General features: G+C 44.6%; 1 protein-coding gene and 1 long non-coding RNA gene across 6 annotated transcripts in view; one reads left to right on the forward strand and one right to left on the reverse strand.

The window, feature by feature from the left end:
• The window catches only part of LOC149355515 (uncharacterized), a 24,179-nt gene extending 14,819 nt beyond the window's left edge, over positions 1–9,360 (forward strand). The window contains exons 6-8 of one of the 5 annotated variants that reach the window (XR_016291534.1): positions 111–180; positions 2,502–2,575; positions 4,090–4,244. This is a non-coding gene — a long non-coding RNA (uncharacterized LOC149355515). Of the gene's footprint in view, positions 1–110; positions 2,576–3,449; positions 4,070–4,089; positions 4,245–9,318 lie in introns of those variants that run through there. The other 4 variants (XR_016291532.1, XR_016291531.1, XR_016291530.1 and 1 more) reach the window with 4 other exon arrangements.
• LOC149355516 (uncharacterized) lies at positions 8,420–14,084 on the reverse strand. Its single transcript, XM_089583824.1, has 5 exons — positions 13,675–14,084; positions 12,872–13,035; positions 12,369–12,498; positions 11,387–11,530; positions 8,420–8,692 (listed from the first exon to the last, which is right to left on the reverse strand). Exons 1-5 carry the CDS (start codon positions 13,822–13,824, stop codon positions 8,615–8,617), a joined length of 666 nt encoding a protein of 221 aa, XP_089439950.1. The 5' UTR covers positions 13,825–14,084; the 3' UTR covers positions 8,420–8,614.
• Between the last annotated feature and the right edge of the window lie 16 nt (positions 14,085–14,100).

The following is a 14,100-nucleotide window of genomic DNA, read 5'->3' on the forward strand; positions in this document are numbered from 1 at the left end:
TTTAAGAGCGGTTGACAAGAGTAGGCCATGGTTCGCAGCGTCCTGTATTACTCCGCTGACCAACCACAACAGTAAACACAATCACCTTTTTGATGTTTGACTCTCTGCAGGGGTGGCCAAGTTGTTTGAGAATCCGCCTTGCATGTGGGAGGTGTGGAGTTCGATCCCCAGTGCTGCCGGGTACCCGCCCTATACAAGCTTTCCCGTTGCCTGGTGCTCAGCTTCTTTAGGATGAAATGCTTCTGAAATGGGTCTTCGACCCCACCTTGAGAAGACGAAAACACTTTATGCCATGGTGCTGTTCGGCCCTAGATGCCCTTGCACCATAAAAATTCAGTCACTTCAAAGTTTGATGATATCAAACAGGAAGCATCAAAATTTGTGGCCTTTAATTTCATATGGCAGTTGGCTTCTTGTTTAGGCAACAAGAAAAATTTCGGACTACTTTTTTGTTGTGGAGGAATTCTGTGTAGCAGTCTTGAATGTGGGTGGAGATTCAGTGCAGAGTCGAGTTGTATCAGACTATTAATATTTTCTGTGGTGCTGTGTGAGGCTAAGATTGCACTGAGCCCTCTGCCCTGATTGGAGATTTGGGCAAAATTGTTCTGCGCTCCTCTATTGCCTGTATGGTATTGCATAAATTGTATTACTTCTTTTTCTTCTTTCTTTCAGTCCAGTGCACTCGCCATAATCATTCTTTTCTTGTAGAAATTCTTTTACTTCGGTTTGCAGCCAGCTCCAACACCAGAATGCTGTTTTCAGTCTACTTTTTTTTCTTTGACAGTCAGCATACATTGAGACATCATGTGCTGTTAATTTTACACGTATGCACAATTGTCACTGCCCTGCGTATTCTTCTTATAGCTGTGCCATGCTATGTATAGGGGGTGCCTCTGAAGCATTCTTGCAATTACATTAGGTGGAAAGAAAAGAGAAAAGGTTTTGGATGTGCAGGGGACAAATCCTGCAGCCAGTACTGCATACTTCCTGCTGTACTCTTTTGTAACACGAGCAAAAAACTGTGCAGTTCACATTTTGCTCCTAAACATATTAAAATTAGTTTTACTGGCATGGGAGTGTACCTTTTTATGCATTGCTTTAATGGTGTTGTCGATAACGCGTTACAAGTAACAGTGTTACCGTTAACGCGTTATTTTTTTCGGTAACTTAGTAACGCACTCGTTACCATTTCGGAAGTGTAACGGGTAACATACTTGCGTTAACATTTTTCGGTAACGTGAGGTGTCACGTTACTAGTTACTTTTTATTTCAATTGTCCCCCTTCGCCTCTATTTCAGAAAAAAACGCCGAAAATGATGGTGCAAATAAACAAAATCTCCAGGTGCTCTCGACGACCCTTGTTGCGGCTCGCATGCATGCCAGAAAACACCTGCCCTTGACAGCGCACTCATCTAAAAAAAAGCACAAACACGCATTCACACACTTGTCCCAAACCACGCACACACACACAACTCTCTAAAGAGGGACGCATGCCGAGCCACCGATCGGCCATTTGCAGAAATCTTTAAGGCAGTTGCTCCGTAAGCTTGTTTTCTAACCAAAAGGTCTCGTTCCCAGGTGTGCACTCTTGCATTCTTTGCGTAAGCAGTTCCCTCTTCTGAGTAAACTCAGGAATGTCGCCAGTTTACTTCAAGATGGCCCCAAGAGAGCCGTCGAAAGAGTACAATGGTACTGCACAGAAAAAGGGATTGCAGACAACCGTCTGTAGCACCGAAGTAGAGGGAAGAAAAGATAATGGGCCTTAGTGTAGTAGTGAGCTACCTCATACTAAACTTATTAAATATTTTCTGCTAACAACACTGTCGCTCCAACTTTCTCCCTTCATCAACATTGTTTTCAAAGTAAATTTTGCTTATTTCTATCTGCAACTGCGGCTACGTTTCTGCTTATTAAGTTCTTAAGCGACCGAGGCTGACCTTGAACATGTTGACAAACACACGTATTTTTTGCGATAATTGTGTAGGTTCAAGTGAATAAAAACTATGTGCGCACATGTTTTTCCGGAACTATGCCATTTAAGCATTTCCTTATTGCTACACAATTTCCGCGTAATTACGTAAGCAGAAGCACACCAGAATTACTGTAAATTTGTTGAGTTGAGCTATGTTTGCTTTGTGAAGTTGGAGTTATCTGAAAAATTAGCTTTATAAAATTGTTAACTTGAGTTCTTACAGCGATGACGCACTGAATAAAATTTACGGCCATGGAGTAATGGCAAAGTAATGTGCGGTACTTTTTTTCAGTAACAGTAATGGTAACGCGTTACCTTTTTTGTAGGTAACGTAGGGCGGTAACACGTTATTTTATTTTTAGTGTAACGAGTAACGTATTTAGTTACTTTTTTTCAGTAACGCCTACAACACTGGGTACACTGAAAACTCAGTGTTAAGTGTGTGTTTAATGGGGCGTGAAGACTGAAGAACACTACAGTGTCATTGTCAGGGACTTTCTTTTGATTGTCATGGTCGTTTCTATTTCAGTACAAGCTATTTTGTACAAAGAGAAGCAACAACAGGTGGCTGTTACTGCAATAAATGCACAATTTACCGTCAGGGTAAGTGGAGCCCTTCATACCCTTCTTAATTGCTACTGGGTGATAATATGGGTGGCAAGCCAACTATTGCTCACTGTTCTGGCCATCACACTTTAATCTTGAGCCAAAGATTTATGTGAGCCTCAAGGAGGGACCTTGTATTAGGTCTGGCAGATTGATTGTGGTGCATGCGTTGTGTTTTCTACTCAGGCAAGGCTGTATGCACCTCTTTTGGCCTTTCTCTTGGAGCAGTCCCCATGTCACTGGGCCTGTAGGCACAAGCGTAAATAAGGGCAGCACATAAATGCATTAAACCAGGTCGCCATTTTAAAGTTCACAAAGTTTTGCTTGGATCGTTACAATTTTGTAATGTACAGATTCACAGTTTATCTCCGCTTCCCTTTCTCAGCACTGCTTTATTTATTTATTTACATATACTGCAGCCCAGATGGGGCTATTGCAGGAGTGGGGGAAAAAAAAAGGCAGAGAGGGACAACATATTCAGAAGTGAACACCATTAAAATACAGAACAGAAATGCAACAGACTAATCACAGATTTGCAACAACATTGAAAAATAGGTTTGGTTCCAGGGAACGTATATCACCGGGTAAAGAATTCCATCGTTCGATAACACGAGGAAAAAAACTAAATTTGAACATATCAGTGCGCGGGTGAATGGGTGTTACATTCAATGGGTGGTAGCTCCTTGTGGATGAAGATGCTGAAAAATGCAAATACTCAGACAGTGAAGCAAAGCGGGATGAATTGGCTTGCCTCATTCGTGCAAGAAGTGAGGAGCATACTTTCATGTGTATTGCTGAAGAAAAAAAAATGATGGTGCACTGATACACAATTGTCACATTTACTTCACATTTACTTGTCATTCCGTCCCAGTGTCAGCATTGGCTTGCCTCTTCGTGCAAGAAGTGAGGAGCGTGCTTTCATGTGTATTGCTGAAGAAAAAAAATGATGGTGCACTGATACACAATTGTCTAAGCAATGGAAGAGTAGCATATGCATGCAGCACTGGGTACATCCCTGGATGCAAAAAAGTGTCAGCAGCTGAGGAGCTCATTTTAAGGCACCCTCGCATTAGTGTTTTGTGTGGGAAAAGGCATGAACTAGTGGAAGACTGTTCAGAACGGATGCTTTTTCTTTCTTTTTTTTGCATTTCACTGACGCCTATCTGTATATAGGTAGGGCTTTTCAATCCTGGGTTTTATTTTTCTAATTCAAAAAAGGGGGGGAGCGTAAAAAAATTTGTAGCTTCATTTCAGGTCGAAGTCTGGTTTCTAAAAACAAAGGTCCATAATTCAGGGCTTTTTCAACTCAGTTCTTGCAGCAAAAGACAATGTAGTATAAGCGCTTGTCTGTATATGGTGCATAACATGGTCTTTTCTGTTATCTTTTGCTCATTGTTTTCATGAACAATATGGAACTGAAATTGCTCTAAAGAACTGTTTACCTGTTCAAATGCTTTTTGTTTCTCATAATGTGCAGTAATTTTTTTTGTACACTGCCATCTCTTGCACAGCACTTCCCTGTCTGCGCAAGACCTGCCTACCTTTGTGCACTGGGAAAACATTCATTCAGCATCACAGTGACTATTTTAAGTGCACAAGAGCCTTTGAGCAAGATGTTGCTATCGCAGTGTTGAAACAGCAACATCAATAAAACATCTAGTCTGTATCCATGTCTTCCTCGCTCCTAAAACACACTTGTTGATCTTATCATGAAATTAAGCCATTTTATGAATAACAAGTGTTAGAAGAGGGTTAAATCATCAGTCAACTGAAAACACTCCTCTTCAGCACTGGATACGTGCTAATTTTTGCTGGGCGTCTTCCTTCTCTAGAAGGTGATTATCGGGTAGAAATTGGGTTTAACCTGATCTTTGAAATATTCTTGGGATGTAAGAATCGGGTGAAACCATGTTTTACCTGAAAATGAAGTGCCTTATATATAGTATATACCGGGTGTTTTTTTTTTAGGTCCAAAATTTTTAAAGAAAGGTAAATTCCTTTACATTTATTTTAACCCTGGGGCTATACTGAGGGCTACGGCGGACACCAGGTAAGAGGCAAACTACTTTAATTAGTTCGCTGATTAACTGAATACGTTAATTAACTTTTATAATTTTTACTTTAGGGGATATGTTGTATTAGCAGTATTGGAGATCGTCTTCCAAACAGTCCACCCAAGAAAAAAGATTTTCATGAAAAAATTTTTGGCGTGCGTAACGAAGCGAGAAAAAGTCACCCTGGTAGGCAGCTTCACACTGTAACAGAGCGTCTGTGAGCGCCTGTGACGTAGTTCGCTCCGCCCTGCACTTTGTGTCAATGCGTTTTTGTTCCAGCGCGGCATTCCGTGAGGCCGCGGAGCGAAGCGAGATAAGCAGCGATAGTGCAGGCCGCCAGTCCAGGACGCGTGACGCAAAGCGCAAGGCGGAGTGAATTATGTCAGAGGCGCTCCCGCCGCTGCGTTACGGTGTGAAGATGCCTACCAGGTTGACTTTTTCGCGCCTCGTAACGTGCTTGAAAAATTTTTAATTAAAATTGTTTTTTCTCGGTTGGACTGTTTAGAGGACGATCTCCAATTCTGCGAATACAACATAACCCCTGAAACAAAAATTAGAAAAGTTAATTAACATATTTAGTTAATCAGCGAACTAATTAAAGCAGTTTTCCTCTTGCCTGGCGCCCGCCGTAGTCTCCAGTGTAGCCCCAGTGCTAAAATAAATCTAAAGCAATTTACCTTTTTTTAAAAATGTTGGACCTTCTAAAAAAAACACCTGGTATAGAGCATAATGGGTGACACTTGCATGTGGTCACATATTGGAAACCACTGAAGAGTCATCATCCCTCAGTGTCATTGTCTTGTGCAAATGCATGCAAATGAGGCTTAGAACATAAGGAACATGAATGCTTTTGGTTTGTTGTGGTTTTATTCCTTTGGTACTTTGAAGTTAGGTTAAGCACTGTTTTTTAAAAATAAAGTGAGTAGTTTTGTGTATGGAAATTCTTTAGTTGGGCGACTGAAATTCAACTTCAGTTTCAGACATGCCAGTCACACTTGACGTGGTTACAACAGTGCAAAAACATGCGGACAAAGAAGAAAGGGCAGGACAACAGGATGCTCTGTATAGTCGAGCAGGGCTAACCAACTCACCCAGCCTTGCCTGTTCTTCTGTGCTCGTTGTCGTTTGCACTGTTGTAGCTATGGTTCCGTCCTTCAGGCTCAAATAATTTTTGCCCCAGTGATAAAGGTTGTTGCATTTTGGTGCAGTTTGTACTGGAGTTCTTTTGATGAATGGATGTATTGTGGTGCCTTTATCCAATTTGCATTTTTTTTTCGTTCGCTACTTGGTATTAATGGGCACAGCTTTTTTCTTGCTTCATTTGTGGCAACAGCTCCTGGGGAACAACTTCTTGAGCTTTGCCGATGAGAAGCGCTGCAATTGGTGTGAAGTTTGACAATGAAGAAGGATTCATGAATTTTCTAAATATAGCTGGTTGGTTGTATCTCCTATCAACTCTTGAAGACTCTTAGACTAATTATAGAAAGACAGCGCATCTGGCACCTTTCCTGACAGATTTTGAAGGTTTTCATTTATCCTTTCTAGACAAGTCCTTGCTGCTCCTGTTTAGTTGTGCATTATGCATCTCGTTGCCTGCGTCCGGCCTGCTAAATGTCAACGGCGGGCCACTCGCGGCAACAACAACGATGGGAAGCGGCAGCCAATGCGAGCGCGGAGAGTGGCAGCGTCATGATGACATAGGGCGCACTCCTTGGAGCCGGGCGGCCTGCGCCAGTCTTCGTGCTGAACGCCGGCATCTGAAGAACGCGATAGTATTGATAGTTCACGTTCATAGCAAACCCTGGGATATATGAATATCAAAAATGCATCGTTTCTGACGATCGTTGGCAAATACCGAGTTCCTGGTAGGAGTGATGACTGCGATGCAAGCAAATTTCATCCCATAGCCGGTTTTGTGCTGCTGCTACCTGGTGCGGTTCGCCTGCCGTCTGCTTGCTCTGTTGCAAAGAGGTCGTGGAGATCGAACATATCTTTTATTATGGGACGAGTTCACAGTAAAGGGGTGCCGAGCGGAGCACGTTTCTGAGTGCTGGCCAGTCCCGAAGCGCCCTCAGCTGCGGAGTCGATGCGAAACCAGCTAGGCCTAGCGACGACTAGGGCAGTCTGGGACCAGCGCGCAGGTCATCGGCCGGCGTTGCCGCAGGCATGCAGTGTCGTTGCCGAAAGATCCACTTTTAGCACAGTCATGCTGTCGTATCCCGAATCTAGAAAGCATCATTTCTGGTAGCATGGCTGTTTTGTATTTTCTTGTGTGGACGTGAAGTACGCCGAGTCTGCCGGCCGGTCGGCCAGCCTGGATACCGTCTGCCGACGTCATAAAAGCGAGCTAAAGAGTGTTCTTTACGTAAATAATAAACCATGGGACAAGAAATGTGAAAAAAAGTGTCATTTTTGAGGTTCGCTGACCAATACTGAGCTGCTGTTAGAGGTAACAAATGTGATATGAGCAAATTTCTTGCCACAACCGCCTAGCAGCTGCCGCTGGCCCGACGTTGGGGTCCGGCTCGCCTGGCGCCCACTATATACGCTGCCGAAGGCGTCGAGGAGATTGACTATACTATTATTTTATTGTGAGATGATTCTGTTAACACTTAAGCTATTTGTGAAAAGTAGGCCTTTTATTATAGCGCAGGCGATTTCCGAAGCGCCGGCCGCTTGCTAAACAGGCTATAGGCCTAGTGACGACCACGACAGCCAGGCAGCAGCAGAGCTCGTACGTACGTCGCCCGGAGCGCCCGCGAGCGGTGCCGTTGCCGAAAGCTCCTAACATATAAGCAGACATGCTTTCTCGCTGCTCGAGTATGGCTGGCAGTTCTGATAACAAGGCGATCTTGTCTTTTCTTGTGATATTTGTACACCATCCTAAGCAGTGCTCAGATACTGCTGCACGGCAGCGAAGTGTGACACCGGTTGTGGGCGCAGCTTGGGTAGAGCGGCGCAGCGATGCTTACTGGCATTTTGCAAAGTGTTTCGCATCCTCACGCGAACCCACGAAGGCGATATTAGCGTGCGATCAAAAAAAAGTCGATGTCCTCACTCACTAGAATCAGATCTGTCAGAATCCGAGCTGCTGGGACTAGACATGCAGTTGTTTGTTTTCATGCGCTGGTCAGCACGTGTGTGAGAAAGCAGACGATGCAGCAGTAGGTGCGTCACAACTTTTGTGGGCCCACGTGAACAAGCGAAGTAGTTGATCTTCCCCCTCTGTGACGTCACTGTACAAATCGGCGTTCCGAAACTGAAAATCGTTCACCTAGAAATGCTATAATAAATTATTCACTGTGAATATATGAATCTTTGAGTGTGTATCATGCTTCCTGGAGCCATAAGAAACGTTTGAAACAAAGAACGCGCGAACCACAAATTTGGTGTCTCCACCCCTTTAAGGTGGATTTGTGAGCCAGATTAGTATTAACTCACATGATAATGCAATGGAAGGTACTTCAACATTTTGAAATGTAAAAACTGGTGCTTACCGTGTAAGGGCAGTGGAACCCCAACCGTAGTTTTGGCGGGAAGATTGCTAAGCCGTTAGACACTCGTTATAGATACCGCAACAGGCAACCGAAATGCTATGGCATTTTCTTCTTTAAGAATGTGCTGAAGAAGGCACCCAAGTTTACCTTGGGGTAAGCTATGTTTGTCTTAAAGTATGTTGTAATCAAAAACTGCTGCATGACATGATAGCCCAGGAACGAGAACTCCTGATATTGTTCTGTGTGGTTCAGGACTGGTTCTCGTACAGGTCACGTGATTCCGTAAGATGCATGGTGATTGAGGGCCATATGGGGCCTGGTTTATATAGGCCTTGGAGTGGGTGCTAAGTCATGGGATGAAGTGCAGTACAGCTCTTGTCACTTCATGTTGCTGGACTTTTTAGTTCGACATGAGGAGAAAACAAGAGCAGGAACCTAACAACACACGAATGTAAGGAGGGGTTTGCGCTTGTCCTGTCCTCTCATCACATACGTATCCTTGGTATTTCCGTCCTGTTTTTTCCTCTTGTGACTTCTGGGCAGGAACGGATTTGCAGGGGATCCTTGGAAAGAGGGAACGGGATGGTTCTGTTTTAGCAATGCATTTCTGTCTTAGTTGAAAAATCAATTCCTTGATTAGGAAGCAGGGGGGCCACGCCCCCTTTGAATCAACCATTGCTTATGGAGAGAAAATTTGGGGGGTTTTAGGAACCTTAGCTAAAAGTGACCTGCCCTTCAAATCATTCAGAGAGGTTAGCATTTGGTCTCATCTACTTTCTTTCTGTGTTGTCTTGGTTGTGCTACAGTTTTTGTAAGGACTGCAGACAGACTAGCCCACCGGTACTGTTTAGCTAACTTGCGAGTATTAAAGCAATGTCCTTGCCCTGTACCACATCATGTGGCTAAAGCCATCCTTTTTGGTGTAGCATCACTACTAACCCAACTTTACGGATTTCGGGCACACGTAAATACGTCCCTGAAACCACCGATGCACGAAGGGTTGCAACTGAGTCATACCATGTCATATCACAGTCTACTATGTCATGACTATACCATGACTTTACCTTTGACCTTGTCATGACCTTGACAATGGCATGTCTTGGACTGTTCTGACATGGCACATATTACTTCATGATATTCCACACTTAGCCTTGCTAAACTATATGCAAATATTTTGTGCCTGCAATAGATCTCTTGCAGCAGCAGCTTAAAGACCTGGAGTGCTCCTGGCATCAGCAGAGGAGTGATCAGCTGTTGAAACGCTGAGGGCCCAGATGACATGCAAGTCACTGCATTCAGTTAATAAATTGTTTCGCTTCTTCACTGGTTGTGCTTGCTGCTTTGATTGGTTGTGCTTCCTCGTAAGGTGGCCCGATACGGTACAGTGAGAGCCCAATAAGATGCAACCAAATAGTATTTAAAAAAAATTGGCGGGGGCTTAGCTTTGGTTAAGCCTGGTAGGTTGAGAAAGCAGGTGTTTTATACTGCATATGCAGCGCCTCTAGTGGGAAGAGCGCGGCGCGCCGTGGCAAGCGGCCGCCGTTACCCGACGAGCCGAGTTGGTAGCCCGACTCTCGCTCCTGGTATGACGTCACGCCATAACGTCACTAGCGCCTCCAGCGGGAGGAGCGCGACACGCCGTGGCAAGCGGCCGCCGTTACCCGACGAGCCGAGTTGGTAGCCTCCCGCTCCTGGTATGACGTCACGCTGTGACGTCACTATATATAGGCATGGTATGATGTCAGAGGTCATTCTAAAGGTCAGACGTGGCAAGTGGCCGCCGCTGAGCGAAAGGCCGTTCTTGGGATAGAATGCCGTGTTCACTTATGTAATTTGCACCCGCATAATTTATTGTCCGGATTTATATTAAAAAACATGCACGTGGGTGGGCACAGGGCACGCTTCAGATTACCAGCGCTGCTGCGAAAGGTGAGTGAATTCGTTTGTAGAATTGCTTCCGGTAAGAAAAAGTGATTGCGCGCCGTTTACCCGGCTGGCTCGCACCGGCGGTCGCTTTCCCGAGCGAACTTATGCGAGTATAAATTTCCGGGACCTCTGTAGCCTGCATCACGGAACTACCGAACCGTTGGCTGTTCTGTTTGCCGCTACTCATCCGGGCCACATGCGATGGCATCAATTTATCGCTTTTACATTTGCCACTGACTCCATTTGACATTTGCCACTGACTCTTTGTTATTGTATCGCTCCCCATTTATTGCCTTGAGCTGCGCTTGCGCCGTCATGCCATCAAGCGGCGAACTACCTAAAATGGGTCTACATAACGTGGTACATAACGAGGGTTGACTTATGTTTTGAGTCATATTTCTTTTGTCTACCGAGGAGTCGCCGAGGACCGCGAGTTGTGGGGTCGACTTATACGCGGCAATATACAGTAGTATCCATTGCGTGTTATGAACTTTGTAAGATTTTTAGGATGTGTTTTCGAAATCTCCACGTAATTTGCGCACCACTTTCGAAGCTTTAATTTTAGGGAAAAAAGGTGCGCAAATTACGCGAGTAAATACACGCGCACACACATGCACACACACACACAGGGTGTCCCAGCTAACTTGGACCAAGTTTTTAAAAAAAAAAACAAGCAATCTTCAGAACTGAAATTGAAGGGATGGCGCTGTAACTTTAGATCAACCCTAACGACATACACGCAATTTCAGCTAGAACGCTTAGGTTATTTTAAATCTTGGTCCAAGTTAGCTGGGACACCCTGTATATATATACAGAGAATTCCGTTTTTATCTGCGGGAATTTAAAAAATTCCTGTGAGCAAACTACTGTCCTAATTGAGAGCAAACTTTGCTCACGGGGTAGCATATTATGGTCTACGTTATTTGAGATGTAATTAAACGTCGGTACTTGCCTGCATTTCTTTAAATTAAGAAGGAACTGCTGTCAACTGCGAGTAAAGCTGTCGCAGACGAGAGCTATACGCGAGCCGAGCAGCTGGTTTGACAGGGCGCGCCATCTGCCGGAAGGCGAGGCAAACGACGTCCCGGCTCGTATGTTCGTCGAATCTCGCCTTCCGGCAGATGGCGCGCCCTGTCAAACCAGCTGCTCGGCTCGCGTATAGCTCTCGTCTGCGACAGGAGTGAAAAGAGACGGCTGATGGAAAAGCTGTTCTTTTTGCAAGTTTGCAGACTAGTATGATTGGATTTACAGTATAAACACAACTCTATAATGCATTTGCCACATGACCTGAATTCCTAAAATACCAATTTAAATTTTGCATGCAAACTTGCCTTGTAATTAAAGTACATGCTGCCGGACTTGGCAGGGGCCCGAATCTGCACGTGCTTCCCGTCGACAGCTCCAATGCAATTCGGGAACTGCCAATTTCTGTTGTAACCCTCAGCGACACGCAACCAAGTCATGAGATCAGGATCCTGAAAAGTATGCATAAAAAGTAAGGGAAGAATGTGCATTAGGCAAACAGCAATATTGATGTATGAGGTTTGAGCGGCCTAACATAGCATTACTAACCTAACAAAGATAGAAGAGGCTAACAGCAAGGAACTGCCTTGCAGTTCCTGAGCAATGGATGAAAGCTGCCTTGATTCATGTTTCTTTGAACCAGATGTGCTTATCTGTGTCCGTGTGAGAATGTGCATGCTCCCATGGGGTAATGGAGCCCTAGTTCAAAGTACCTTAACTGTGACTTGGACACAGTGGTATTACAAATTACTACAAAGAAAAGGCATGCATCAAAAAGTCTGGCGCTTATTCTTTTTTACGACCAAATGAGTGCCTGTGGAATGCATGAATCTCGAACCAAAAGTGTTTAACTGCAGGATGTAGAATTGCAACACAGTTAAAACAAGCTAATAATATTCTTGGAAACATTGCCTGCTCTATGTTCATTCCCAAAAAAATCATGCCACTGTGCGTGCTCTGTGAAAGGATATGCATCAGGTAAACAATGTTGATTATATGGTCCTTAAACTTATCATCCAGAGATTGGCACAGACTGTCCAATTGAAATCAAGCGGCCCAGCAGCTATTCGCAGCTTTCAGTGCATCGGAAAGCTGCTATCAATATAACTACTACAGTAAACAATCGTCTTTTGACTGCTGCAGTTCTTGGCTTAATTTTCTCTAAATGAATGTTTTGCTATCACTGTATCCTCTTCTTTGGCCTCAGATGTAATACAAATAGCTTACCTCTTTTTAAATAATGACTACATATCTATATCCCATATCGGCCACCATAATAATAGCACTTACCGGCATGTACAGGGGCTGGAGCCTAGCCCACAGGGCCCGGCAGGTGGTACGCACAACAGCCCGTGCAGTGGAGATCCCCACCCGAAAGGATAATGCCACATTTCGAATGAGGTCTCCGGATGACAAGTACCTGTCAAATGATTGTGCAGGGGAGAAATGCATGTGGAATAAATTCTTGCTACAAGCTGCAACCAGTCACAGCTTTTCTAGAATGCAATGCAATGTCCTGCCACAGAATTGCAAGAGTGACAAGCAATTCAGGAAAAAGGCTTGTCCTAGGTTTGGCGCAAGTAGCACATTTATGTGGTAATGCATACAAGCAAAAATTTTGGGCCTTCCTTCAACTGATTTAGCGTCAGGAAAATCCTTACTGCCCGTTCTGCATTTCTACACTGTGGCAAGCAATTTACATAAATACTTCACGCAAACTGCAGGCATAACAACACCTCCAAGCTTCCACTGTGGTGCACGAAAATGACTGCTTAGCCTGGCATTTGACGTACCTCAGTGTTATTGCCAACCTTTCAGCTGGGCATATTGGTTCTCTGATGGCATGGATCCTCTGTATGTCATCTTTTATAATCGCCAGGACAAAGTCGAACTGCTGAGGGGTCATTCGGTAGTATTTATGGAAATACTCTACGTCCCCTACCCTCATTTTTTGCATCTGAAAAAAGAAAAGGCTATTATGGTTACCGAAACTTCTCCCTTCAGGAGGAACAAATAGAATGAGCAGAAATGCGAAGACAACGCTGCCGCATGCAAGTCTCTCCGGCCTGCTTTGATGCTCATGACATAGACATTACAGTGTCGAATATAAAGTACGCTCGTCAATACAGGCTTAGTTTATAATGTGGTAAGACACATGTGATTGCAGCCGTGCATCTTGGGGTGACTGCTCCCGCTCGCACGGTCGTTCGCAGTCCACAAAATTAATTTCGCCAGCCGGCCGTGAGCAGCCAGTTATTGAAATTAAAACGTCCTCAGGTGAGACTCACTGCTCGCGCCGGTGCAGTTACGCAACAGACAAGTGCGCGTCTATGTGCGCGAAGACGGGAGAAGGGGGGGGGTTGCTACCGATGGTCGTATATATGAAATTCTCAGTACATGCTTCCAAACTCTCCTTGTTTTGCTCCGATGAGTATTGCTCGAGCGCTCTGAACATGTGGGCACGCGCAGTACAATTGCTGAGCTGCGCTAGCGCACTTCAGTTAAAACGAGACGCGTCGCTCAGTGGATCAACGTCACCGATTCTTCGATGATCGACTGCACACCAAACAACATGAATGAAAAGCACTTTTCTTACCGTAGTGAAGAATTCGCTCTCCGTGTGGCGAGCTCTCCATGCTGGACGCACCCACCATCTCCGCTTCGTTTTTGCACGCTTGGCTTTCAGGAGAAGCAGCTTCTTTTTAAGCAGCAGCAGCTTTCGTCGGCGCGAAAGGTGTACAGACATAGCCGCGAATTTTAAGGACAGCGGGATCAAAGAAACGCTGCAGGAAGACCGAAAAGCTGCGTCTCAACTCGCCCACTCGCCTGCAGAGAGATGATGTTGCCAGTGGGTAGTCGCGTACTTGATACAACTTAGTTTAAGCAGTTTTAGCTCTACAGAATGCAAAAATAAGTATACTTAGAACAAAATACAATAAAACCAAATGTTTTAACTACATATAATTGCTTTTTTTTGTTTAATAACTCTTTGCTCATAAAACACCTCAGCACCAGTCTGGCA

The sequence above is a fragment of the Amblyomma mixtum genome, chromosome 3, assembly GCF_055824585.1.
Source record: "Amblyomma mixtum isolate Tamu chromosome 3, ASM5582458v1, whole genome shotgun sequence".
Classification (NCBI taxonomy): Eukaryota; Metazoa; Arthropoda; class Arachnida; order Ixodida; family Ixodidae; genus Amblyomma; species Amblyomma mixtum.

What these genes read in the sequence shown, in the direction of transcription:
- LOC149355516 (XM_089583824.1), bottom strand. Translation starts at nt 13,824, where the DNA reads ATGTCTGTACACCTTTCGCGCCGACGAAAGCTGCTGCTGCTTAAAAAG. An exon ending in AGAGCGAATTCTTCACTACG is followed by an intron (nt 13,036 to 13,674) that starts GTAAGAAAAGTG and finishes TTCTTTTTTCAG; the next exon opens with ATGCAAAAAATGAGGGTAGG. An exon ending in GCATGTACTTTAATTACAAG is followed by an intron (nt 8,693 to 11,386) that starts GCAAGTTTGCAT and finishes CCTCTTTCCAAG; the next exon opens with GATCCCCTGCAAATCCGTTC.